This window comes from Pneumocystis jirovecii, assembly GCF_001477535.1.
Source record: "Pneumocystis jirovecii RU7 chromosome Unknown supercont1.12, whole genome shotgun sequence".
Taxonomy (NCBI): Eukaryota; Fungi; Ascomycota; class Pneumocystomycetes; order Pneumocystales; family Pneumocystaceae; genus Pneumocystis; species Pneumocystis jirovecii.
This window is the reverse complement of record NW_017264786.1, coordinates 52573-78557: the sequence shown is the minus strand read 5'-3', so window position 1 is coordinate 78557 and position 25985 is coordinate 52573. Positions and strand designations below refer to the sequence as shown.

The 25985-nt window shown below is 26.1% G+C and overlaps 16 protein-coding genes and 1 non-coding gene across 17 annotated transcripts; 9 read left to right on the top strand and 8 right to left on the bottom strand.

The window, feature by feature from the left end:
• Positions 1 to 14: 14 nt before the first annotated feature.
• T551_02641 (uncharacterized protein) lies at positions 15 to 1698 on the top strand (the record flags this gene model as incomplete). The annotated part of the gene is made up of 3 exons (XM_018374904.1): positions 15 to 781; positions 826 to 1573; positions 1618 to 1698. 3 exons carry the CDS (start codon positions 15 to 17, stop codon positions 1696 to 1698), a joined length of 1596 nt encoding a protein of 531 aa, XP_018228784.1.
• Positions 1699 to 2561: 863 nt separating this feature from the next.
• Positions 2562 to 3239, bottom strand: T551_02640 (uncharacterized protein; the record flags this gene model as incomplete). Its single annotated transcript, XM_018374903.1, has 4 exons — positions 2562 to 2723; positions 2772 to 2948; positions 2993 to 3157; positions 3207 to 3239. 4 exons carry the CDS (start codon positions 3237 to 3239, stop codon positions 2562 to 2564), a joined length of 537 nt encoding a protein of 178 aa, XP_018228783.1.
• A 271-nt stretch (positions 3240 to 3510) lies between these two features.
• T551_02639 (uncharacterized protein) lies at positions 3511 to 4720 on the top strand (the record flags this gene model as incomplete). The annotated part of the gene is made up of 3 exons (XM_018374902.1): positions 3511 to 3678; positions 3721 to 4114; positions 4158 to 4720. 3 exons carry the CDS (start codon positions 3511 to 3513, stop codon positions 4718 to 4720), a joined length of 1125 nt encoding a protein of 374 aa, XP_018228782.1.
• A 498-nt stretch (positions 4721 to 5218) lies between these two features.
• On the top strand, positions 5219 to 5433 carry T551_02638 (uncharacterized protein; the record flags this gene model as incomplete). Its single annotated transcript, XM_018374901.1, has 2 exons — positions 5219 to 5278; positions 5320 to 5433. 2 exons carry the CDS (start codon positions 5219 to 5221, stop codon positions 5431 to 5433), a joined length of 174 nt encoding a protein of 57 aa, XP_018228781.1.
• A 307-nt stretch (positions 5434 to 5740) lies between these two features.
• On the bottom strand, positions 5741 to 7513 carry T551_02637 (uncharacterized protein; the record flags this gene model as incomplete). The annotated part of the gene is made up of 4 exons (XM_018374900.1): positions 5741 to 5887; positions 5932 to 6616; positions 6661 to 7162; positions 7207 to 7513. 4 exons carry the CDS (start codon positions 7511 to 7513, stop codon positions 5741 to 5743), a joined length of 1641 nt encoding a protein of 546 aa, XP_018228780.1.
• A 269-nt stretch (positions 7514 to 7782) lies between these two features.
• On the bottom strand, positions 7783 to 8866 carry T551_02636 (proteasome core particle subunit alpha 7; the record flags this gene model as incomplete). The annotated part of the gene is made up of 8 exons (XM_018374899.1): positions 7783 to 7945; positions 7989 to 8101; positions 8146 to 8289; positions 8333 to 8434; positions 8487 to 8610; positions 8661 to 8751; positions 8802 to 8811; positions 8864 to 8866. 8 exons carry the CDS (start codon positions 8864 to 8866, stop codon positions 7783 to 7785), a joined length of 750 nt encoding a protein of 249 aa, XP_018228779.1.
• Positions 8867 to 9656: 790 nt separating this feature from the next.
• T551_02635 (phosphoribosylaminoimidazolecarboxamide formyltransferase/IMP cyclohydrolase) lies at positions 9657 to 11879 on the bottom strand (the record flags this gene model as incomplete). Its single annotated transcript, XM_018374898.1, has 11 exons — positions 9657 to 9678; positions 9723 to 9850; positions 9900 to 10137; positions 10182 to 10653; positions 10697 to 10927; positions 10972 to 11128; positions 11176 to 11474; positions 11517 to 11593; positions 11644 to 11708; positions 11751 to 11812; positions 11858 to 11879. The coding sequence occupies 11 exons, from the start codon at positions 11877 to 11879 to the stop codon at positions 9657 to 9659; spliced, it is 1773 nt and encodes a 590-aa protein (XP_018228778.1).
• Positions 11880 to 12333: 454 nt separating this feature from the next.
• On the bottom strand, positions 12334 to 13247 carry T551_02634 (uncharacterized protein; the record flags this gene model as incomplete). The annotated part of the gene is made up of 3 exons (XM_018374897.1): positions 12334 to 12790; positions 12845 to 12985; positions 13069 to 13247. The coding sequence occupies 3 exons, from the start codon at positions 13245 to 13247 to the stop codon at positions 12334 to 12336; spliced, it is 777 nt and encodes a 258-aa protein (XP_018228777.1).
• A 734-nt stretch (positions 13248 to 13981) lies between these two features.
• T551_02633 (uncharacterized protein) lies at positions 13982 to 14657 on the bottom strand (the record flags this gene model as incomplete). The annotated part of the gene is made up of 5 exons (XM_018374896.1): positions 13982 to 14177; positions 14213 to 14379; positions 14429 to 14484; positions 14532 to 14565; positions 14613 to 14657. The coding sequence occupies 5 exons, from the start codon at positions 14655 to 14657 to the stop codon at positions 13982 to 13984; spliced, it is 498 nt and encodes a 165-aa protein (XP_018228776.1).
• A 690-nt stretch (positions 14658 to 15347) lies between these two features.
• Positions 15348 to 15690, top strand: T551_02632 (uncharacterized protein; the record flags this gene model as incomplete). The annotated part of the gene is made up of 2 exons (XM_018374895.1): positions 15348 to 15383; positions 15421 to 15690. The coding sequence occupies 2 exons, from the start codon at positions 15348 to 15350 to the stop codon at positions 15688 to 15690; spliced, it is 306 nt and encodes a 101-aa protein (XP_018228775.1).
• A 392-nt stretch (positions 15691 to 16082) lies between these two features.
• T551_02631 (26S protease regulatory subunit 10B) lies at positions 16083 to 17487 on the bottom strand (the record flags this gene model as incomplete). The annotated part of the gene is made up of 6 exons (XM_018374894.1): positions 16083 to 16246; positions 16288 to 16482; positions 16527 to 16896; positions 16944 to 17185; positions 17227 to 17340; positions 17394 to 17487. 6 exons carry the CDS (start codon positions 17485 to 17487, stop codon positions 16083 to 16085), a joined length of 1179 nt encoding a protein of 392 aa, XP_018228774.1.
• Positions 17488 to 17983: 496 nt separating this feature from the next.
• Positions 17984 to 18056, top strand: T551_05035. The gene has a single exon. It is a non-coding gene; the product is annotated as a tRNA-Cys (tRNA).
• Positions 18057 to 18561: 505 nt separating this feature from the next.
• On the top strand, positions 18562 to 20242 carry T551_02630 (enolase; the record flags this gene model as incomplete). Its single annotated transcript, XM_018374893.1, has 9 exons — positions 18562 to 18607; positions 18665 to 18796; positions 18846 to 18974; positions 19018 to 19085; positions 19128 to 19362; positions 19411 to 19753; positions 19797 to 19950; positions 19999 to 20142; positions 20192 to 20242. The coding sequence occupies 9 exons, from the start codon at positions 18562 to 18564 to the stop codon at positions 20240 to 20242; spliced, it is 1302 nt and encodes a 433-aa protein (XP_018228773.1).
• A 52-nt stretch (positions 20243 to 20294) lies between these two features.
• T551_02629 (uncharacterized protein) lies at positions 20295 to 21982 on the bottom strand (the record flags this gene model as incomplete). Its single annotated transcript, XM_018374892.1, has 5 exons — positions 20295 to 20745; positions 20787 to 21109; positions 21153 to 21539; positions 21585 to 21652; positions 21700 to 21982. 5 exons carry the CDS (start codon positions 21980 to 21982, stop codon positions 20295 to 20297), a joined length of 1512 nt encoding a protein of 503 aa, XP_018228772.1.
• A 105-nt stretch (positions 21983 to 22087) lies between these two features.
• T551_02628 (proteasome core particle subunit beta 4) lies at positions 22088 to 22806 on the top strand (the record flags this gene model as incomplete). Its single annotated transcript, XM_018374891.1, has 4 exons — positions 22088 to 22118; positions 22164 to 22315; positions 22360 to 22461; positions 22507 to 22806. The coding sequence occupies 4 exons, from the start codon at positions 22088 to 22090 to the stop codon at positions 22804 to 22806; spliced, it is 585 nt and encodes a 194-aa protein (XP_018228771.1).
• Positions 22807 to 23721: 915 nt separating this feature from the next.
• Positions 23722 to 24463, top strand: T551_02627 (peptidyl-prolyl cis-trans isomerase B; the record flags this gene model as incomplete). The annotated part of the gene is made up of 6 exons (XM_018374890.1): positions 23722 to 23803; positions 23846 to 23893; positions 23938 to 23981; positions 24024 to 24087; positions 24134 to 24192; positions 24233 to 24463. 6 exons carry the CDS (start codon positions 23722 to 23724, stop codon positions 24461 to 24463), a joined length of 528 nt encoding a protein of 175 aa, XP_018228770.1.
• A 583-nt stretch (positions 24464 to 25046) lies between these two features.
• Positions 25047 to 25795, top strand: T551_02626 (rRNA-processing protein FCF1; the record flags this gene model as incomplete). Its single annotated transcript, XM_018374889.1, has 5 exons — positions 25047 to 25117; positions 25165 to 25218; positions 25266 to 25340; positions 25388 to 25534; positions 25579 to 25795. The coding sequence occupies 5 exons, from the start codon at positions 25047 to 25049 to the stop codon at positions 25793 to 25795; spliced, it is 564 nt and encodes a 187-aa protein (XP_018228769.1).
• Positions 25796 to 25985: the final 190 nt, after the last annotated feature.

The window sequence follows — 25985 nt, the reverse complement described above, 5'->3', positions numbered from 1 at the left end:
CATTAGAGTATGATATGGATGAAGAGTCTATTTTTTTTAATAAAAAATTCTGTGAAAATGAAAAAGTATTGATTTCTGATAAATCTATGGATTATCAAAAAAAGACTGATGCACTATTACGACTTAAAGGATTGGTTCGTCGTATATTTATGCTTCGTAGATTTCGTCTAAAGCGTCGTTTCTTAGTTTCTAGACCATTTAATTTTGTATATTTGCAGCTTCTGAATCAGGTGATTAGAGAAACAGCAGCGGATGTGGATCTAGAAATAACTAAGAATGATTTGGACCCATCAATAGTTTGTGGTAATATGTGGTCTTCTCTTGAAAAAGAAAAATTTTTTAAGAGTTTATCTCGTAGAAGTCGTCATAATCCCGAAGATATTGCAAGAGATGTAGGTAGCAAAAGTGTTATGCAAGTCATAGGGTATATGAATATTTTGGAAGAAGAATCTCAAATGCTTCGTCTTTCTAATAGAAAATCTGGTGAAGAAGTTAGTCTTCGGCATATTCCTGCTGCAATGGAAATGAGTGATAAATGGATTAATGTTGAAGAGCAAGAAGCTAAAAAAATACAAAAGTGGACTGATAAGCTTCAGGAACGGCAAGAGAAAGTAACATGGGGTCCAGAATGGTCTTTTTTGGAGAATAGAAAAACTCATGAAATAGAGATGGCATGGAATTTTGTTAATGAGTCATTTATTTCAATTCAAGAACCTTTATTTGAAGTTTCTCCTGAAATATGTTTTTTGCGTCCAAAGTCATTTATTGAGTTGTCAGAAAAGTAAGGTTTATTGTTTTTTATAATTATTTGTAATATTTTGATAGATTGTTTTTTAATAGAGATATAGACTCTCCTTCGAAAGAAATTGTATTATATAGAACAACTTTAATGCATATGTATGAGCTTGCGCGAAGGTTAACAAGACGACTAGTACAAACAGTATATTTTATAGCTCTTTCTAGGCTTCGTGCAGAAAGTTCGTCTAATTTTCATTCTCGATATGTTGTACGTTCAAAAGACGTACAAATGGCTGTGGATATTCTTAGGCTTAATAGGAATTCTGATAGTTATTGGCTTAATCTTCCAAGGAGAATTAAAATGACTGTATTAGATGAAAATGGTCAAAAGTTAAATTTTGATCAAGTAGAGAATAAACTTTCTAGGATTCCTTTAAGTACTCTTCGAAGACGTGGGAAAGAAGTATCCTTGTATGACAGTTTTTCTTCTATTAAGAATAAACATATTGATTTTGAGAATAACTTTTCTACAGCGTTTTCTATAACAGATTGTTTTCAAGCTAATAATAGTGAAAATACTATAGAGAACTTAGACGATCCTAATCTTTTAAAATCGTCTTTGTTAAGTAGTGTTCAAAAGAATGCTGTTTTTAATGATAATTATGATGATTTGTCTGTAGATGCTTCAGAAAGTTCTGATGATGATGAAATTGATGATATGTTGGTAAATGTAGAAGATGAATTTTTAGAAGTTTTAGATGCTAAAAGGAGTGCAATTAATGAATGTGAACTTTGGAGAAAGTTTTTAAATTTTTATAAGTTTGGAAAAATTAATGTTTCTTTGTTTCTAAGCGACTTTCTTCATTCGAAAAGTTAAAGATTGTATCACCAAAGTCTAGATGGATACGTTATATGGATATGAAAGAAATGTATGAAGAGAAAATTTTGATTTTTGATTGACATCTGCTTCTATTTAAAATTGATGAATATGAGTTAAAAAATAAATCGAATGTCTTTTCGTTTCAGTAGCAAGGTTTTATTTGAAATATTTAGTAAGTTTTTTTTTTTTTTATTTAAAAGTGTTTATAATAAATTAATTTATGGATTATATTGGAATTGATTATGAAAATATATGACTTGTTATTATTTTGGGATTTATGAATATTCATCTTGTATAATATTGTTATTAGATTGTTTTTAATAATTTGTGACAAAAATGATGGTTATTTTTTATTTATTCTTAAAATATTAATTTGTGATAAAATGTTTTCATTTATGTTATTAACATGCTAATATGTCGATCGTTATAAATGTTTAAAATATATATATATTGAGAATGTTTGAAATAATACATTGATTTCTTATATAAAGTTTTTTTTTGAATTTATTTGAAATATTATCGATTTTATTAGTCTATTTTTTGTTTTTAATAGTTGAATTTTAAAATTGATTTTTTGATACAGTTGTATATGATTTTTATTTATTGAATGTAATAGTAGAATTTTTTCATGCAGACATTTTATCAGAACAAATTTTAAAATATTTTGAAAGTTGTTTTATTTATACTTTAAAAATTTTAAGTTTATAAGTGTAAAATTATTTTTTGGCATATTTCGATTTAATAAATATTTGATAATATTTTAACTCTTAGAAAAGTTTTAAGAGTTAATTTCTTTTGTAATTTCCAAGAATAGAAGAGAATAGAAAGATAAAATATATTAGAAAGATGAAAATATTCTTAATCAATATAATATAAATAAATTTTATTATTTAAGTATAGAAAAGCAACAATATATTCTTAATCTATGTAATATAAAACTTGCCTAGTAAAATGTTGATGGCCTTTTAGCCATAAACACTTTCCTTTTAATAAAGGACTTAGGATAGCGATGAGGTAATGGAAACTTAATTTTTGAATTGATAAATTGACGAACACATGGTCGTTTTATATCACTGGTTTTTTCTAGTTCAACAACACGAAGAATCTAAAAAACATGTTAAAAGGAAATAATAAAAGCTAAGTTGAATTATACATGAATAGATCGAAAGCGTGAGCGATGTCGCGATGCCATATCTCGATAAAGAGCTTCCACTGCTGCTGCACGAGAAGCTTCTCTATATTCCTTGTACATATTATGTATTCCTGAGCGTGATTCAAAGCGAAGCCAAATCCCAAAATTTTTTACTTTAAAAGGTCGGCGTTCATGAATCTTTTTGGTTAATATATGTAAAAACTAAAAAAAAAGGTATATACCACATTCAAAGAAACAATTTCTCCTGCTGCCTTCTTAATTTTACGGAGTTTTCTTAAAAAATACCAAAATCGAGATTTTGCTACAACTGTATTTGGGGCAAAGATTTTCATACGATATAGCTTTGGTGTTGGTTCTTTTTCGCTTGGAAGTCGCCTTCCAATGATCTATTACGTTCTTAAACACTAAAATACCTTCTTCTGGTGCTATTATTACCTGATATTCAGTCAAATGAGGTTTTATTGTCATCTTTTTGAAATGTTTTTCATCGACGTTGTGACTGGATTTTATTTAAAATTATAAATATATAATTAAATATATAATTAAAATATATAATTATTCAATAAGTAACATTGTATTATAAGTATTTTTTGAAGGATGTATATTACTCTTATCTGTACCTAATATTTTTAGGGAGAATCGTGATTTTGTGATTTTTTTATATTTTGGTTTAGGTTTTTATAGTTTACATTTAGAAATTAAGAGGTTAAAAGCTTTTTTTATTTTGATTATAAAAGCAATGGATCAGTTGTCTACTATAGAAGACATTGACAATGCTTCTTTAAATCTTGAACAAGAAAAAGTAGGTGTTGAAAAAAAGCGGAAACGAAGACCAGCACGTCGTCAAGTAGAGGGTCGTGAAAAAACAGGAGAATTGATGCCACCGCAGACAGGGCAGGTTTTTAATGTAGGCTTAATTATTTTTATACTTCTTTTGAGTTTTTTTTAGATTTGGTATGGAAAATGGGCAGGCGGTGATAAAGAGGATAAATATATAAATAAGAATAAAAGTGAAACAAGGTGTAACATTAAACGGGATTCGGGATATACTAAAGGAGATAAAATAAAGGGTGCTTATTTTTGTTTGTTTTTTGCGAGAGGGAGTTGCAGTGATGGGCCAGATTGTACATTTTTACATCGTTTACCAAATGTTCATGATATATATTCACCTAATGTTGATTGTTTTGGCAGAGATAAACATTCGGATTATAGGGATGATATGGGGGGTGTTGGTAGTTTTATGCGACAGAATCATACACTATATTGTGGACGTATTCATGTAACAGATGATATTGAAGAAATTGTTGCACGTCATTTTTCTGAATGGGGAGAAGTTGAACGAAGTAAGCATAACATGTTAGGATGATGCTTTTTTAATGTTTTTAGTTCGGGTACTTAATTCAAGAGGAGTTGCATTTATTACTTATGTCAATGAAGCAAATGCCCAATTTGCCAAAGAAGCAATGGCACATCAGTCACTTGAAAATAATGAAGTGTTAAATGTGCGTTGGGCCACACAAGATCCTAATCCAGTCTCTCAGGCGCGTGATGCTAAAAGGGTTGAGGAACAGGCAGCGGAAGCTATTCGTCGTGCTCTTCCTAAAAATTTTATTGCTGAACTTGAAGGACGAGGCAAAAAAATTAAGCGTGATGATTTTGGTTTAGATGGCTATGATGTTCCGGATGATATATGGTATGCAAGATGCGCAAGTGCAGTGAATCCTGCAATAAAAACATTACAAAACTCTACTAAAACTGAAAAAAATGAGCCTTCTTTTGATCCATTAACTATACAAGAAGTCTTTGATACCGAAGCAAATGAGATATTTTCAAGTACAACATTAGATACGCTTAGATCGCTTGATAATGTATATACGGTACAATCATTTGATTCTAATGTAGACAATTCCTCGAGACTTGTAGCTTATGCTAGTGATGAAGATCTGTAAAATGATATGTATGTACATATAATAAAGAAAAAAATAAGCTATTTTATAGAATATGCATATATGCATAGGTACATTATGCACTTGATGTTTTTTGCAAATTCATTGTTTTTAGTAATGAAGATTAATTTATTATATTTTTGAACTATGCTTGGTTTCGATAAAAAGTTAGTTTTTTAAGACCTTAATTTTATATTAAAATTTCCGAATGTGTACATTGAATAACGATCAATTTAATATTGTCTAACTTGAATAGTTTGAATAAGTTAAAAAAATTAAAGATGAGGGGTTTAAAAAAGTTTTTTAAGTTGAAAGAAATTGGTAATGTTTAAGCAAAGGAAAGCAAAGAAATGAAAATATAAAATAGGCCTTCTTCGTTTTTATGGAAATTAAGAATTTGCTTCTGCAATTTTGATTATATATATACAATTATTTTATTTTTACTATTGTTTACTATTGTCTTAAGTGATCGACAAAATGCGTTTTATTGAGGCATTTTTTATGGGATTATTTGGTTTAAGTGTTTTTGCTTTAAATATAGACCCATCTTTATATGAATATGTAAGTTTTTAAATAGAATTACTTTAATACTGAGAGTTTAGGAAAATAGTTATAAATTGTCTGATGATAATTCAAAACGTGTACGTTTGGTTGATCGACGCATACGTTTAGTTGATCAGCGTTGGACTCCATGGTTCGGACGGCCTATTGATTAATAAGAGTAATTTATGTAAATGTTTTTGTCGAGATATAAATATATATGAAACTTGATATGAATATTCCTATTTTTTAGAGTTGTGTATAGAATTGACATTGATTTTTGTATTTTTTAGAAATATAGTATATAGAATTATGAATACTTTTTATTTTTAGAATGAAAATGTCTATACTTTACTATCTTCGTGCATTTTTAGAAGTTTATTGCTGGAATATTTGTAATAATTCATTAGTCTATAATATTAGATATTTGTGGTATCAGATGGAGAAAACAGTTAAAAAATATTGAAAGATTATATTTGTAAATCATTCTTGGGTCCAACCAGCATTAAATCCTAATGATTCTAAATCAAATCTAGGGAAAGGATGAGCTTCTGTATTAAAAACAATATCATCTAAAGGAAGAACATTATCAGGACTGAACAATAAATAAAGCCATTTTAGAGTTTCCGCCTAAATAATATTGAATATTAAATAACGTACTATAAAGGATTTACCAGCCAAAAACTTTCCATGTCATCTCCCAGTGTAGGTGGATCTACTAAAACGTTTTTTAGTGATGTATATCCTCCTTCTACTTTGGAGTGATTTCTGAATGCTTCAAAAATCGACCATCCCCATTCTCGATAAATTTGATTTTTAGTAATTCTCCATAGGATAAAAAGACTTTCCGCTGTTTCAGGGCGCTGCAGATTATATGCATCTTGATCACGAATTAAAATATCTTTATCATTTTTGTCGTCAAGATTAAAATATACAGTTTCTGGGGAAATTTTAGATACTGTTGCGTTATACATTTCATAGCATGTTCGAGTTAATTCTTCTGCAAGTTTTAAAGTATCTTTATATTTTTCTATTAATTTTTTTTCTTCTGTTTCAAGATTCAATCCTTCTTTTGCTCCTAAAGCAAGTGTGCCTCCTAAAAAACATGCAAGATGTTCCATTCTAAATGATGCATTATTATCAATACCATTAGGTAGTTCTGCAACAAATGTGAATCCTGATGGTTTAGAGTATTTTACCATATGTTTTTTAATCCCTTCAACTGCTTCTTCAAACATTTTCAGATATATTTTTTCCCTTTTTTTTGTCAATAAATATTGCTTAATTAAATATTCATAATATGAATCCCCTCTAGATCCAAGGGTTATATAATTATTTCGGAATTTCCCATCTGTGACACTTGATAAATCAATTTATGTAAATACAAGAAGAAAATAATATACTTAATAAAAATCGACACAAGCCCATCTTTTACATTGTTATCTTTAATAATCCTCATGACTTTTTCGGCTTTTTTCCAATGTTCTTCGCTTTTTATTAAGAATGAAATATATTTAAATTCTAGTTGTAAAGTAGCTGCCTCTGCTGTAGAAGCACAGCCATTTCCTCCATAAACATATCCATCTCCACTATGTAGGTTAACACTAGAATAGGGAATACCACTGGATGAATTGAAAGCATTTAACAATCGATTAGATAAGTCTGTCGCTTTAGTAAGATAAAGATTATCTTTGGTTAGAAAATATGCAGAAAGAAGTCCACCAAGCATGCGGATAGTTGCTTCAAATGTACTAATGTATTCATCTTGATCAAAATTTAATGAAGATGCAATCCAGTTTCTTGCATTTCTCAATTCTTTATTTAATCCCATGATATATAAAGTATCTAAGCTGTCTACAATAATCCACCCAGATCCACCAGATAAAATATTATTAAATCCTGTTTCTAAGAAATTCATTAATATAATAATTAAAAAATACTAATGTTACTTGAAACTGGACTATATTTATCTTTTCCCCATCCATTTTTCTTATATCCATTCCAGCTATGTAAAAAAGCATCTTTAACTTGGCTTTGTCTTATCTCCCAAATAGTGTCATTTTTTTTTAGTTCATCATGTTTCCATGTTAATGTTGGACTAGTGCTTCTATTTTTAATTATAAAAAATATAAGTAGAATACTGCTTAATAATATCCAAATATATTTTTTATAACGCCATGATTTCTTTTGTAAAAATTTAAGGAAAAAGTATTTCTTTTTATTATAAAAAATTGAATTTGTGTTATTTTCTGACATTTTTTGGGTAGAAAATAGTATTTATAAATTTATAAATGCTATATTTAGCTTCTAGGAGAGATATGCTATTGATTTTAAGAGATATATTTATAAATTCTTGGAAAAGCTGTTGTTTTGATTTAAATTTTATATTTTTCAATATTTAAAAATGTTAGTATAATTAGTTATTTTTAGAAAAATTAGGGTTTTTAAAAGCAAAAATTGGATCCTTTAATTTATTATTTTCATAAGTTATATATTAAAAATAAAATATATTTAATGGCTCTTAATTAATCTTCAATCATTTCTTCTGAGTTTTTAAGTTCTGTTATTATAGAATTTATAAAACTTTTTGGAACTAGTTGATGTTTACCTTCTGTCTTTGAAAGACTAATCCACGATACTTCTATTTCATATTCTTTTTCTTTTGAATCATTATGAGTAGAACGAATACTATGCATTTTAGTATATTTTTTTATAGTTTTAAGATTTATACATTTCGATGGCTGCTTTTACAGCATCATAAAGAGACATTTCGTCTAGTTTTAGTTTTTCAATTTCATTTTTTATTTCGCAATGGGATTTTCCTATTGCAATACCACTATAACCCTGAATTTAAATTAAATTTATGAAAATTACTTTAAGAAAATTACCCAATAGCTTCCACTTGGTTCAATCATATAAAGTTTTGGAATATTGTCTTCTATAGATGCAATAATACAAGATGTTCCAAAAGGCCTTACTGATGAATAAAGAGTATATAATTGCATGTAATTTGCCATACGATCGGTTAAAGACTAGTATATTAGTTTAAATCGCTATAGTAAAAGAATATGATACAGATGATAAAATAGGTGTTCTATATATATCTCTCCAGTTTCTTGCTTCTTCTCTGGCACGGTCGATAAAATGTTTTCCATCTGTATTTAAACCTGCTATTGCCTTTAAAAGTAGATATTAAGTTTTAATAATAGGTAAATATAAAGATACTAACAACTCCAATGTGCTCGTCAACAGTATAAATTCTTTTATTGGACCCTGGGATAAGTAATTTGGACTGTATTAAATGTTCAACAGCTAAAACAACTCCATCTTTCACTTTAATTCCTAGAGCTGTTCTGAGTTTAATTTCAGTAATTAAAATTATTTGTGGACTTTAAAACAATACCCTGAGTTTTCTATAGCTTTACATGCATACTCTACTTGAAATATTCGTCCGTCTGGGCTAAAAGTTGAATTACTTAAATCGTATCCTGTTCCTTTTAAATAATCAGGAATTATTTAATTTTGTTTCAATTAACATGATCACCTATAGATGTCTAAAAAATTAGAATGTTAGGTAATATTAATTAAGGTTAGAGGTATCTAAACCATTAAAATATATTTTAGTTTTTATTATATAATTTTTTTGCTAATGTTTTATGTTTAAAAAATTCGTTTCGATTTAAAAAATTAAAAAAAAGTATAAGTTATAAAAAAAGATATATTAGGATACCTAAATACGTCTTAGTTTTAAATACATGATCTATATTTTCTAGTTTAAGGATAAATATTTGTTTTTATTACAAAGTTTGTGTCATTTTAATATAAAAAATTATGTGAGTATTAGATTTTTAAAAAATTATAGATAGTTCTTTAAATTTGATCGTAGGGAGGAATAAGCATGTTTTTCTACAGAATCGTTTGACTTGTGTATTTATGTGATATGACACTCTTTAACGCTGCACTTCTTCGTTAACATACGATGTTTTAAGGAAAAACATATAAAAACGAAGGGTTAAGGTCGGAGAATCATCCTCAATTATTGTTCGTGAAGAACCTAGCGCTAGTATGTGCTTGCAACTGCATTAGAAAGATACAGCTTGAACTTTATATAGTTATATAGCTTTGAGAGGTCAGTTGCGAGGATTAGATGCAATAATGTCTTTAAGTGCAATGTGCAGCACTCCTACTTTGGAGATAACTTAATTCCGACTAGTCTTTAGAGTGAAATATATATAAATGCATGATCATGAAGATTCGAACGTGCTTAATTGTCTTGACGATCATTAAGATTTATTAATAATTCTTGTTTTTAATAATATAGGAATTTTATGCTATATTTTTAAAATATATTATAAAATAAGTATTAAGAAATAGTATACAAATATAATTAAGAATTGTATTAATGATGGAAAAGCCGAAGACTATGCATATTAGAATTATGAAATACAAATTAAATGTAAGGAACTTTGTGTCAATGAAAACCATCCCGAACTCGTTTGCTGTTTCAAGTATTTCCTTATCTTTAATGCTACCAGTAGGTGCGCTTACATACCTGACGTTATGTTTAGCAAGTTCACTGATATTATCTGGAAACTAAAGAATTAGTTAATAGATTAGTATGATATTTCTTAAAGATTTTTACTGGGAAGAAACCGTCACTTGCACATGTAATATTGGTTAGTTTTTCCATAAATTCTGATTTTTCTTTGTCTAATAATGGTTCTGGTATTGTTGCAAATAATGATTCCCATTGTTTTTTTTCTAATCCAGAATTTGGAATTTTATTTAGAATATAAAGATCTATAGCATTTGATTTTTCTGGACGTTTTATATGTGAAAGAAAATCAAATTTAAGAATTTTAGGATGGTGTCTTAGCCACCTTTGATTATGTTATTTATTTAAAATAAAGAATTATGATAATACCAGTTCTCAACTTTAGCTCCTGCTAATCTGCTGCAATGGATTCTACTTTGTTGGCCTGCACCCAAACCTATAATCATTCCATTTTTCGCATAACTAACTGAATTACTTTGAGTATACTTTAAAGTAATTGTAGCAACAACCAAATCAACTAGAGCTTCTTTAGGGAGTATTTTGTTCTTGCTTATAATATTTTTAAATGTTTGATTGTTAATTTTAATATTATTACGGTGCTGTTGTAATGATATTCCATAAACTTGACGAGTTTCAATTGATGGGGGCTCGTAATCATTGTCCATTTGCAATATACAATATTTTCCATTCTTTTTTTTTTTAAGAATTTCTAAGGCTTCTTCTTCATAACCTGGTGCAATAATTCCATCGGACACTTCTCTAGAAATTATTTTGGCTGTTGGTAAATCCACTTTGTTTGATAAAGCAATCCAGTCTCCAAAACTACTCATTCTATCTGCTCCTATATAATTTTAACTGGCAAATAAAATTAGTAGTTAAAATACCCCTTGCTCGAGCATAAGCGCATGCTAAAGATGACAGATTTGGTATATCTTCAACAAAATATACTTTTTTTTCTATCTCAGAAAGCATTAGACCTACAGCAGCTCCCGCAGGAGACACATGTTTAAATGATGCTGCTGCTGGTAAATTAAGGGCCTCATTCATTTCTTTTACAAGAGGCCATGAATTTAATGCATCAAGAAGATTTATATATCCTGGAGATCCACAAAGCACTAAAGAAATATTAGACACACTTATTATATATATTATTAAAAACCTTTAAAAGGGATGTTCCCGGATTGAACAAATGCTTGAGCATGTGTTTGATATGGGTTTGTTCCATAGCGAAGAGATAATTGCATCTGACTAGATGCATACTGTTTTCTAAAATAATCAAAAATAGCAGTATCGTATTCTGATGTATAAGAAAAGGCCTATGTATTTTTTATATTAAAATAATTACGAATATATAGTTTTATACCTTTAATGCAAATTTATTACGAGATTTTTGAGAAATTTTTCCTTTTTTCAATTCCTCTATGAAGTAGTGGTAATCATGTGGGTCACTTAATACTGTAACTCTAATATGATTTTTAGCTGCCGCTCTGAGTAACGTTACTCCACCAATGTCAATTTCTTCTACTGCTTTTTCAATTGTCACGTTTTCTTTCGAAATTGTTTCCTTAAACGGATACAAGTTACATATAACATAGTCGATTTTATTAATATTAAGATATTCTAATTCTTTTTTGTCTGAATCAAGATCACGTGCAAGAATGCCTTGAATATATAGTAGGAAGTTTCATTTTATTACAAAAATACCTCCATGTATAGATGGGTGAAGTGTTTTTACTCGTCCTCCAAGAATTTCTGGTTCATTGGTTACTGAGCTTATTTCACTTATTATAATTTACTAAATAATGTTTTTTAAATCTATTTACGATATTACCTAATATCATATCCTGCTTCGCGTACCATTTTCGATGTACCACCTGTACCCAATAATTTGACATTCTAAGAAGATTTAGTATGTTTTATAAAGTTATTTAAATATACATGCTGTACTAATTCTTTAACAAGATCTAAAAGTCCTGTTTTATCATAAACACTTAAAATGGCTAAAGTATAAGTTATTTAAGAAAAACAAATGATATTTTTTATACCCAATTTTGTTTGTTTTATCATTAATTTTTTTTGAGAATGAGTTTAAATATTTCGATAACTAATATTTTTAAAAAACTCGGAAATTTTAGAAAAAAAACTAACGTTTAAAATAAAACAATCTGAAAAAAGCACCCTCTTGAAGTTTGATATATTAAGATGTATATTAGACTAAGGAGAGTTGTGGCCGTAGTATGATTGGAGATATAACATTCATTAGAATGAGCAATTAGAGATGGGTGAGTTTTTTTCAAGATAGATTTAGATTGAAAAAAGCTCAATTCTTAATTGTATATATTATACATGGTATTTAAGAATATGTAATAATACTTGCGAATTAAGTAAATATATGCTATTTTTAATTATTAAATGAAATAAATTTATTAAAAGCTTGGAAAACTAAACTGCAATCTTATATGTTTTATCTAAATATAATATTATGTATTACAATCTTAAATATTTTATGTCTTTGTATTATTTACATTTGTTGTATTTTGTTATTAGGTTTAGATGTATGTTCTGGTTTTTGTAAAAGTATATGGTAAAGTCTTTTAAAACTATGTTTCCAAAGAAATCTAAGAAAGACGAAAATGAAAATATTCTTGAGTTGTGCAGGTGGGACATTATTAATATCCAAATGCCATTTTGATCCATTTGTATCAACAAAATACACCGAGTTATCAGGTTCTACAATAAATGAACGTCCAGTTTCTTGGTCTATTACTTTTCTTCTTCCTGGATTGCGCTGAGAAGTAATATTAGGGCCCCTTGCTGCGTATCTTGCTGATAAAATATAATATTTTATACGGTTCCTATGCCTCATGGCATTTAATCTTAAAGATATATATTGTAAACCTGATGAGATTATAAGAAGAATTAGTAAAACGAAGCCAAAACTAGGTCGATATCTAGAATAATAATATCCACTCCCTTTCCTGAAATTAAAAAAAATTAAGAAAAAAATATATTTTATAGATATAGATTTGTACCATTTTGGAAAACCATTTTTATAGAAAAAATCATATCTTTTTTTCCTTTCATCATCTCTTAGAATATTTGCAATTAATCCGAGCCTGGAAAATCTTTCTTGTGAAATCTTGTGTAATTTCTTATCTTTAATTTTATCTGGGCTAACATTTAGATTAGATTAATAATTTTAATTAAAAGTTATAAACAGTATTTCAAATATTTATAACTTTAGAGGTGAAATTACTGTAGTTCTAGTGCTTTTTGACGATATGCTTTATTTATTTCATCAATTTTAGAGTCTGGGCCTTTTTTGAGATTTAAAAAAGAATAAAAGGTTGTTCCTTTTCCTTCTGTGGATTCTAAAGCAGATACAATATCAAAAATTTCATAATCAGCAGTAGACCACTTAGAAGCCGCTTTCATAATATAAATTGAATGAATCAAAAAAATACCATATAAGCAAGCTTTCATATTTTTTGAATATTTTTAATTTATTAAAATTTAACAAAAAATGTATCGATTAAAAGTTTGATATTTTGATAAATGTTTATTTTTTAGTATTTTTATTTTTTGAAAAATTAAGTGATTTGATTTTGTAAAATAAAGAAACATTTTATATTGTTTTTAAAAATTTTATCTAAATACTAGTAATTATGATTTTTTTTTTTTATATTTGTAATTATAGAAGTTATAGTTTTTTTAAAAGTTAAAAAATTTATGAAATTTAATGAATTATAGGTCAATAAGAAAAAAAATAAATGGCGATTATTTTATATTTTTTAAAAAACGTATTTTGAATATGATAGTAGTTGAGAATTTTAAAATTTTAAATTTTTACTATATTGAGATTCTTAGAATCAAAGGAAACAAACTTTTGTTAAAATTTGTTTTTGTTTATTTTTTTGTATTTTTTTTACTTTTTAAATTTTGTTTTATAAGGTTATCTCTTATTTACATTTATAGAAATGATACTAAACATGAATATTTATACGGCTTGTTATATATATATATGCTAGAATTATAATAATGTTTTTATTCAATGTTATAGACTGAGTCTATTTATAAGATAAACTATAATGGATATAATAATATTAGCTAATAATTGATTAATATATGGGTATTTAATACAAAAATTATTAACTTATACATTTACTTTTTTAAGCATCACCATCTTCAAAAGTGCATGTTATTGGAGGTTCAAGAAGAATGGAATGACTCATAATAATTATACTACTAGCGCCAATAATCGAAAGAATTGTTGATATAGGTGATGCAATAAAGCCAAGAGGGATAGTAATAATAAGTAAAGCTTTAAAAGTTATTGAAAAACACGGAACTAAAAAGAATATATGCCTGTATAAAGTTGTGAGGGTGTTAAATGAAATGACCCTATGTGAAGATTTTGACCATTTAGGCGACTTATTCCAAAGAAACCTCCTGTAGTAAATAAAAGTACAAAAAGTAACAATGGATTAGTGAGTAGGAAATAAAGAACAATTAGACCAAAACAAATTGCATAATTCGATGAAAACCGAGAAAGGTTGCAACGCATACGCTATTAATAGTATTTACAATATCAAAGTATGATATAAAAGATAAGCTACCTGCTGTACATCAATAATGTCTCTTGGCCATGCAAGTCTTCGAAAATCAAGGAATTCTATGTGCATATATATAAGGTTTTGTAGATAAAAAGTATTAAGATACCTTTGAATGAATGAAGATTAATAAATCGTTCATTCTAAGAACACGTCTATAAAATTGTAAATAATAAAAACAAAAGCATACGTGAAAATTTTGAAGGCTTCTTATATGGTCTTTAAAAACATTCATTCCAAAATTTATAAAATTTTGTTAGATACACAAAAATATATTAAAAGTAATTGGACCAATAATGAAATATTACGAAAAAATATAGAATTGAAAAATATGAAAGATATATAATAAAAAATGTATAAAAAATGTATTTATGTATATAACAGATATGGTCTAAATGGTTTTACTAAGAAAATATTGTTTAATTTTTATGGTTTTTAGACCTAAGTGTTTTTGTTTTCTTGGATTTAGGTTCATATAAAAATGTATTCGGACACCCAGTTAAACATTTAGACCAAGGCTAGATTATTTTCATGTTAATTAAATTAGCAGTTGTTTTTTCAATTATTTTTGATAAATTTTAGGGATTTTCCTTGAAATATTTTTTAAAAATGGAATTTTATTATGATATTATTATGATATAAAGTAGTTATATGTGTCTATATGCGTCTTTATATATTAATACATATATTAAGTCTTTAAATTAAGGGTAATTAAGTGAAAAAATATAAAATTAAAAAGGTATGCTTAAATAGGAAATTAATAAAATGTCTATTCTTTGATTGATCTTCTATTTTAGGAAATTATATCCTAATTAGATTATTTCAATGTGAATTGGCTAAAAAAGGATAGAAACTAAGTTACAATAAGAAAAACGAATACCAAATAAGGATATATTTTTAATTAATTATATGAATTTTACTTAATATGAAAAAGTATATAAATGTCTTGCGGATAGGAATGGTTAATTTTTAAATTGAAGGATTATTTTATAGTTTAGAAAAATTTCATTCCGGAAATGCAATTTTTATACGTGTTTTTTTGTACCATTTTAGCTGCTTTTGTCATTGCTGACAGTGTTAATAATGCCACTGTCAATGTTGACGTGCTAAATGTTACTTTTCAGCATTCTGGGGGAAATTCGTCTGAAGTTGGTAATGGTTCTTCAGGTTCCAAAAATTCAACTAGCGAAGATTCGTCATCGAATATGCTTAAACTTGGAGCACTTACTTTCCTTATTGGAGGTTTAACTGGTTTGGCTATGATATAAATATAATATAAATATAATATAAATATAATATAAATGAGTTGTTAAATGGTTAGTTTTATGGTAAATTATGGATATTAGATCCAATATATAATATATTTAGTTTTCCGTGGTTTTATGTTGATTTTATGTTGATTTTATATATTGTTAACAACCATCTATAATGGTTTTTATTAAAAATTTAACATAAATATTTTTGCTTCTTTGTTCACTACATATATGTATTTAAAATATTATATAGTTTTATATTATTATTTTGTTTTATGCTGAATACAATTTTGACTTCTATATGTAATTTTGTCTTTTAACTAAGAAATAAATATTTATAGGTTCAAAGATTAAATTAATAATTATAAATTAATAATTATATATAATGTTTAGAGAGATAGAATATATTAGATTTTTTTATATTCTAATTTGTCTTCAAGACGTTTGGCTTCTGCAACTTTACGAACAGCTTTCATAAGATCATTTTGAACAACATAGTCTCTATCATCACGAATAGCAAAGAAGCCAGCCTCTGTAATGACATTACGAAGATCTGCTCCATTAAAAGAATCTAAATTATATAAATAAAAATTAAAAAAAAAAAAAAAGTACCTGATAATTTTACAATAGCTTCATAGTCTATTTCACCTTGTTTTTGAATATTTTGCGCATGAATTTTAAGAATTTCAAAGCGTCCTTGTTCATTAGGAAGAGGTATTTCAATTTTACGGTCAAGACGACCAGGTCGAAGTAAAGCGGGGTCAAGAGTATCAGGGCGATTAGTGGCCATAATTATTTTTGTTTGCCCTAGAATATATTAATAATATACAATTTTAACTTAGAAAGCCGACCAAGATAGTCGAATCCATCCATGCAATTTAAGAGTTCCATAAGAGTTCGTTGAATTTCTCGATCAGCAGATGTACCTTCTGAAAACCGACGACCGCCAATAGCATCAATTTCATCCATAAAAATAATACACGGTTCATGTTCTTTTGCATATCCAAACATTTCTCTGATTAAACGCGATGATTCACCAATATATTTATCGACAATAGCTGATGATACAACTTTTAAGAAATTTGTTCCTAATGATGATGCTACAGCTCTAGCAAGTAATGTTTTCCCTGTTCCTGGAGGACCGTATAATAAAACACCTTTAGGTGGTTTAATACCAACTCTGCGAAAAAGTTCTGGGTTTTTAAGTGGTAATTCAATAATCTAAAGTTAAATATATCAGAATTTCGATTAGATAGTAGGAAAAAAACTTCTCTTAGTTTCCGAATTTGTTCATTGAGTCCACCAATGCTAGTAAAATTCATTTTTCCGGGATCTTCGAGTGACATGTTATAAACAAGAGGATCTACTTCACGTGGCAGTATACGCATAATAGTAAGAGTTGTCATATCAAGAGAAACTCGAACTCCTTGCTTCAATTTATCTTTACACACACTCGTTCTACAACTAACAACATATCGTGGCCCGCTAGATGCTTTTACAATAAAACGTTCTGTTTATATTAATAACATATATAGTATTTTTGTTATTTGCCTTCATCTAGTTGTTTTAAAACTTCACCAATTATTTGACCAACTGATTGTAATGCTTTAATATCTTCTTCTGTTTTTGCATAAGTCTTTTTTTGTTCTCCAATTGTTTTGCGCACTTGTTTTAATTAGTTATTTTCTAAGATTTCAGTTTTTCAGAGAAATATTTACATTCTTTTAGTTTAGAATCCCATTTCTTATGTTCTATAAGTTTTTGTTTAAGTGTATTTACTATTTCTTCTTTTTCTTCTGTGTTTTCTAACATTAATTAAAATAGTTTGAATTATAAATTTTTAAATTATTTAATCGAAAAATAGATCTTTGGAAGTTTAATCTATGAATAATATAAAATATTAATTTTTAAAAAAACATTTAAAAAAAAATATTATTTAGAGATGAATTAAAATATTGTATAGTTAAAATAAATTATATAGTTTTGATAAATTTTATTTTGAAAGTATTTTATTTTAATAATAAAATTATATGTTAAGTAAAAATATTTAATTTTTTTTAAATAAAATGGACTTGTAATTTTCTAGTTTATATTTTATCTTGTAAATGAAATAATAATAAAGTTTTATTATACATTATACTGTAAATACAAATCTTTGTTTAAAATTTATGAATTTTTAAAAAGTTGAAATATTTTAATATTAATGATATAATTATGACGTTTTATTTTAAATAATATTGTAAATAATATTGTAAAATTTACGATATCTGATACTAATTTATAGGATTTTATAGATAGCTATCATGTTGTCTCCGTGGCCAAGCGGCTAAGGCGTGGGATTGCAGATCCTAAGATCGTTGGTTCAAATCCGACCGGGGACTTGTTTGAAAATATTATATATTTTTATATAATTACTTAAATATAAGGTTTTAAGTCATTTTTTGATAATGTTATATCAATAGTGAGTTTATTTATATTGTTTTGTTAAGATGTTCATTTTTAAAATTAAAAATCATATAATATTAAAAAATTTAGTACAACTTTAATGATATTTTTTAATTTATATGATTTATAAGAAATTTTAATAAAAAAACAAATTTTTGGGTTTTTGTGTAAGTAAAATTAATAATATATAAAATTCTAATAAATATTAACAAATATTAGCAATATTCCTTTTATTAGTTTCTGGTTATTTTGTTTTTATATTTTATTAATATTTTTAACCTTATTTGTTTATTGATAATATTTTTACGTATAAATTTTTTAAGTATAAAAAATATTATTAAACATAATATTTTATATTATTTATTTTTAAAATATATAATTCTTTGCAAAACTCAAGCGTATCATTATCAGTAAAATTTGAAGTATTTTTAGAAATTATTTATGGGAATCCTTAATCTTTATTCACGTATGGTTTATGATTCACGAGGTATAATTTGAACATTATGAATAAAATTATTTTTAAATTGAAAAACTATTTTTTTAGGTAATCCTACTGTTGAAGTTGAAGTGGTTACAGAAACTGGAATTCATCGAGCAATTGTACCATCTGGTGCTTCTACAGGAATTCATGAAGCTTTAGAGTTACGTGATAACAGTTTTTCTTGGGGAGGGAAAGGTTGTTTTAATTTTTATTTATTTGTTTTTTTTCGAACTAATAGGATTAGGTGTTAGTTGTGCTGTTTCCAATGTTAATAATATTATTTCCCCTGCTCTTTTGAAGGCAAACATTGATATTAAAGATCAAAGTGCTATAGATAATTTTCTTATTACTCTTGATGGTACTTCTAATAAATGTAGTTTGTGAAAATATTTAATTTTTTATTAATATATTTTTAGCAAGGCTTGGTGCTAATGCTATTCTTGGTGTTTCTCTTGCTATATCTAGGGCAGCAGCAGCAGAGAAGGTTTATAATTTTTATTGATACTTTATGTTCATTGTATTCTAGAAAGTTCCTCTCTATCAACATTTTGCGGATATAGCTGGTACCAAAAAGCCGTTTGTTCTCCCTATTCCGTGTTTTAATGTTCTTAATGGGGGATCTCATGCTGGTGGAAGACTAGCTTTTCAAGAGTTTATGATTCTTCCTACTAGTGCTACTACATTCCAAGAAGCTATGCAGCAAGGTTCTGAAGTTTATTCTGTTTTAAAGAAACTTGCTAAAGAAAGATATGGACAATCTGGTAATAGATTTTTATTGTATATTTCTTTGTTTTAATTAACATTGCTAGCTGGGAATGTTGGAGATGAGGGAGGTGTTTCACCTGATATTCAAACAGCTGATGAAGCTCTTGATCTTATTGTTGATGCTATTGAAAAAGCTGGATATACTGGAAAAATAAAAATTGCAATGGATGTTGCTGCAAGTGAATTTTACAAAGATGGAAAATATGATTTAGATTTTAAAAACCCTAAAAGTGACCCTTCGCAATATAAAACTTCTGAAGAGCTCTCAAATATTTATTTAGAGCTTTCTGAAAAATATCCTATAGTTTCTATTGAAGATCCATTTGATCAAGATGATTGGGATGCATGGACATATTTGTGTAAAAATGCTAACTTTCAGGTTGTTGGGTAATATAATGTTTTTATTTTATTTATTTTTTTGATATAATAGTGACGACTTAACTGTTACAAATGTTGATCGAATAAAAAAGGCTATTAATAAAAAAGCTTGTAATTGTTTACTTTTAAAAATTAATCAAATAGGAACTGTTTCCGAGAGTATTGATGCATTTAAAAGTGCAGTTGATGCTGGATGGGGGGTTATGGTATTTTTAAATTATATACGTTATTTAATTTATATACATATATATTAGGTTTCTCATCGTAGCGGTGAAACTGAAGATACAGTTATTGCAGACCTTGTTGTTGGTCTTAGTACTGGTCAAATCAAAACTGGTGCACCATGTCGTTCAGAGCGTGTAGCGAAATATAATCAACTTTTAAGGATTGAAGAAAATGTATGTTTTTATATGTTTATATGTTTATCAAATTATTTAATTATTTTAGCTTGCTGATCCTAAATATGCTTCAGATAAATATATTAAAAATATAAAATAGGTTTATTCTTTAAATAGTTTATTTTTTATTAAATATATAAATATATTAAAAGTTAATTGAATTTTTGCTTTGATCTTTTAATTTCAAAAAGCTTAATTCCATTTTTCCCTTTCTCATTTCTGTACCATCTTCCTAGTCTGTTTTCTTTTCCTATGGCTGCAATAATTATGATTCCGTTTTCCGCTTTTTTTCCTTTTTCTATAATACATAGTCTATTTATAATACCGTCAATTGGTAATGTATTGTTTGTTATTAAAGAAAAATTTTTTAAATCTGATGATAATTTCCAAAGTTTAATATATCCATCCCATGAACCTGATAAAAATATGTCAGAATAAGGAAGAGATGTTAATGAAGTAATCCATCGGGGTTGTGGAGAAGGAAGAAATGATGAATTGATTTCTGCTGAATACTGAGAAGATGATTTGACGGAATCATAGCCATGGGCATGATATACAGTAAAGACTGGCTTTTTTTTATAAATAGACCATAAACATATGTTTCTAAAAACAATAAGAAATTTAAAAAAAATATATATAATTACCCGTTATCTGAGCCAGTTAAAAAATGATTTTCGTCAATCATCGTAATACAATCTATACTTCCTTCTTGAACCTCGTTATCTTTGTTATTTTCTCCTTTAAAAATCATCTGAGATTCTTCTGCAACTTTCCAAAGTCTTACTGTTCTATCTCTAGAACCAACACTTACACACCTCTCTAAAGAAAGTGATGCAATATCGGGAATTAATTCTTGATGCCCAAAAAGAGTCTGTATATATGACATTTCATCAAGTGACCAAAATTTAATTGTTCTATCTGAAGAGCATGAATACATTTGATTTGTACCTCTACGGAATGTTAAAGCCTTATATTGTTAAGTTTTATAGTAAAAGAATAATATTACGAACCAAAACAGAGTCACGATGATGTTCAAATATGCAATTAATAGCTAATGTTGACGAATTTCTTACAATAATACGTTTATCTTTTCCACATGTAACGACCCAATTCCCATCGCTACTAACTTTAACATCTGTGATTTCGGAAATATGACCTTTAAATGTATTATTGTTTTTTTTTCCACTTGTTGCTGAAATAAGCTTTTTTGGATTATTAACATTAGAAATATCCCATTTTTGTAAAAGACCATCCTTAGAAACAGAGTAAATATAATTTTCATATGCTGCAACAGATGTTACTGAAAGTTTGTGTCCTCGGATAAAATTAGATAATGGTTGCTTAGAAATTTCAAGTTCTTCTGCAATAAATATATACATTTTTTTTTTATGTTCCATCTGATATTAAATTATTAAAATATATGTTATATAGATTAAAGGTACCATATCTTCATTTAACCTTTCAGAAACTAAATCTTTACTAATATTTTTTGTGTCAAAGTCGTAATTCTCTGATTATATTATAAATGTACATTTAAAATTGAACAGTAAAAAATACTTATTTCTGTTTGTATTTGTTGAATATATTGTTTAGCTAATTTAAGACGTTTTTTACTAATACACTCTTGATCTGAGCTTAGATATTCATTCACATTACCATTTATGTCATTATTTATGTTATTTTTTGAACTAATTTTTTCTGATTCTTTATCAGTTTCATTTTCACTGCTGGAAATATAATTTTTGTTAAAATGTCTTTTCTCGTTAGTAATTTTTTCTTTTTTTATATAATTTGATTTCTGTTTAGTGTTTAATGACCTTGTTAAAGACGAACCATTCATAATTTTATAATTTTTTAAATTTTTGATTTTGAGATTTCGATATATAATAGATTTCTGTAAAAAAATATTAATTAAAAATATACATACCGTATATTTTTAAAAATAATGGATTGTATCTTAGCATTAAAGGGAAAAGGTTTGCTGGAAAATGTCAGAGTTTAATTTTTGTTTGATAATTCAGAGTATATACTTACTGCGTCTAATAAAGCATTTGTTCGTGGAATTACTGTACTTGATGATTTAAATGATAAATCAAAAGTTTTAAATTATCATAATCTTCTTTTATATTCAGGAATGGAAGGTGACACATTAAATTTTTCTGAATATCTCCAGGTTTTAATATTGTGAAATTAATTTTGAATGTCACTAATTTTAAGGCAAATGTTCAACTTTATGAAATGAAAAATAGTGTTGAATTGGAAACTAAGGCTGTTGCTAATTTTGTTCGAAAAGAGTTGGCTGACAGTTTAAGATCACGGGTATTATTTTTGATTAAAATTTTGAATAATTTTTGAGAAAAATAGAGACCATATGGTGTTAATCTTCTTTTGGCTGGATATGATATTGTTTCTAAATCAGTAGAGCTTTATTTTTTGGACAATCTTGCTACTTTTTCATCTGTTTCTTATGCATGTCATGGTTATGGGAGTTATTATGTATTGTCTTTATTGGACAAGTATTATCAACAGGATATTACTTTAGAAAAGGGATTAGAATTGTTAAGGAAATGTTTGGATGAAATGAAAACAAGGCTTCCTATTGATTTCAAAAGTTTTATAATAAAAATTGTTGATAAAAATGGTATTTCTGTTATTAAAGAATGATAAAATGTTAATTATAATACAAATATAAGATGAATAGTCGTTTATATTCTATGGTAATCTATAAAATATTTCTTTTTTAATGTTTGTATTATATATATTTATACTATTCTTTAATATACTTTAGTTCTATTGATTTGATTTTATTTACAAATGTTTTTGTTTTCTTTTGATATTAATTATATAGCAGTTATTATAATTTATTTGCAGCTATATATTGATGTTAATATTATAATGTAATATAAATTTATAATTATAGTGTGATTAAATTATTATATTTTAATTATATAATTTCTTGATGAATAATTTTATATTGATTTTATATTTTTTATCTTGTTTTTTAATATTATTTTGTATAAAATCTGGATAAAAATATTTAAATAAATTGTTATAATGACTGGAATTATGTAAATAAATATACGTATAAAATTATAAGATTAGCATAAATATATGTTGATATTATAAGTTTTATTTTTATGATGGATCGACATATTTTATGGAAGTAGATTATTTACATAATAGTTTTCAATAATCTTTTTTATGAAATATTCTTTAATTTAATTGATTTACATTTTTGAAATTATAAAATATATATAATTATAAAAAAATAATATAATAATGATACTTTTTATTGTGTAATTTGATTGAAATTAATAAATATGATTTTTATACGTGTTTTTTTACTAATACTTTTATATTTTTTAACGTAATAATATAATGGGTTTTATATTAATAGTTTTTTTATATTTTTTTTACGAAGTATTCGATAAATTGATATAGATTTATAGAAAAATAATAATGAAATTTTTAACTCTAATAGTTTTTATTATAGTTTTTGTTTTTCAGTGTTTTTCTGCAAAGGGTCCTTTGATTACTAATATGTATGTTTTATAGTTATGGGCAATATTATATTCATTTATGAAATTTAGTGTGTTCTTTGATATTGAACAAAATGGCAAGTATCTCGGTAGAATTGAATTAGGACTTTATGGAAAAACTGGTTTGATTTCTTTTTTTCTTTTGTTTTTTTATATTGTTTTAGTTCCTAAAACTGTAGAAAATTTCAGAGTTCTTGCCACTGGTGAAAAAGGTATATTTAATAATTATTTTCGTATTGTTTATTTTCTTCGTTAGGATACGGATATCAAGGTTCAAAATTTCATCGTGTAATTAAGAACGTATATTCTATTATTGTATAATTTATTTTTGATTATAAAAAGTTTATGATCCAAGGTGGTGATTTTACTCGTGGTGATGGAACTGGCGGTAGATCAATTTATGGAGGTTTAATTGGAATAATATATGATTTATGACTAAATAATGCTAAAAGATGCATTTCCTGATGAAAATTTTAAATTACGTCATTCTAAACCTGGAATTTTATCTATGGTTATTGATGATTATTATAAAATAGTTTAATAATTTATAGCAGGCAAATGCAGGCAGTGATACCAATGGTAGTCAGTTTTTTATTACCACTGTTATAACACCCTGGCTTGATGGAAAACATGTAGTATTTGGTGAAGTTGTTAATGGTTTTGATATTGTTATGAAAATTGAAGATTGTAAAAAAATGCATAATGATAAACCAGTAGATGATATTTTGATTTCAAGATCAGGTGAGCTTCCTTTGAACGAGTTTTTCCATGGTGAATTGTAAAATATTATAATTATGATTTTCTTGATTTTTTTATTATGTTAAAAAATTGTAAAATTTTAAATAAAAAATATCTTCTCTTGGATTATTGCTGATGATATAATTCTATATATTTGGGACTAATAATAGTTTCTATGAGTGGTTTCTATGTAATATATATATTTGTATTTTATTTAGAAGTATCATAAATATTTGTATATAATATTTATAATATTTAGAAGTAATATATTAAATTGATACGATTTGTAAGTGTAATTTGAGTTGTTGGCTTAGAAATTGTAAAAAAAAAAAATTGTTAATAGATATAAATTATAAAGATAAAATATATAAATGTATTATTAAATGAAATTTTAATAATTTAAACTATTTGGTAATTATCATATCAAATTATCTTTTTAAATACCGTTTTTAAAATATTTATATTTGGTTTAGATTCTTTAATGTTTTTTGTTTTAAATGTTATAAATAACATATAGATATACATATGTATACATGTCTAATATAAATAGATTTTAGTTTGAATAATGATATCGTGAAATGTATAGAATTACGATGAATTAATTTTATACTTCAATATTTTAAAAAAATGGCAAAAATAAAAAACGCATCATGTCTTTCTGTAAAAAAAAAGTTGATTAATCCTCGTGATCAGAGACTGTATGTGGAAAATATTTTTTGTTTTTGTTCATATCTTATTTTTAAAGTAATTTTGATAAAAAAAATGAATTAAAAGAACTAGATGAGAAAATTCGTGAAATGTAAGGATATAATTAGAATACGAAATAAATTATGATATTTGTTTTAGACCTCAAGTTGCTTCTTCGTTGTTTTTTCAGTATAATAAATCTTTGGGTCCTCCTTATCATGTTTTAATTGATACGTATGATTTTTTTATTTTGTATATAAATAAACTTACAAATAAACTAGGAATTTTATCAATTTTTGCATTAGAAATAAAATAGATGTTGTAAAAGGGATGATGGAGTGTTTATATGCAAAATGTACTCCATATATTACTGATTGTGTTATGGCTGAGCTTGAAAAATTAGGTAATAAATTTAGAATTGCACTAAAGTTGGTTTTGATTTATTTATAAATATTTGTGATAATTTAAATAGAATTGCTCGTGATCCATGTTTTGAGAGATTACCTTGTTCTCATTCTGGAACTTATGCTGATGATTGTATAATTTCTAGAATAATGCAAAATAGATGTTATATTGTTGCTACTAATGATAAAAACCTTAAAGTTCTTATACGTAGAATTCCTGGTGTACCAATTATGTATGTTGGGAATCATAAATTAAAGGTTGAAAGATTAGTGGGCCTTAATTAAGTATAAGTATATTATATAATAATTATATAATATTATAATATTATGAATTTTTAATATTATGAATTTTTTGAATGTACTATATTTATATTTTGTGAATTCTGAAAATATGATTTGGTTATAATAAATATTGTTAATAATAAAAATGTTTATATTAGTATTATACGTATTATATATAATTATATATATTATA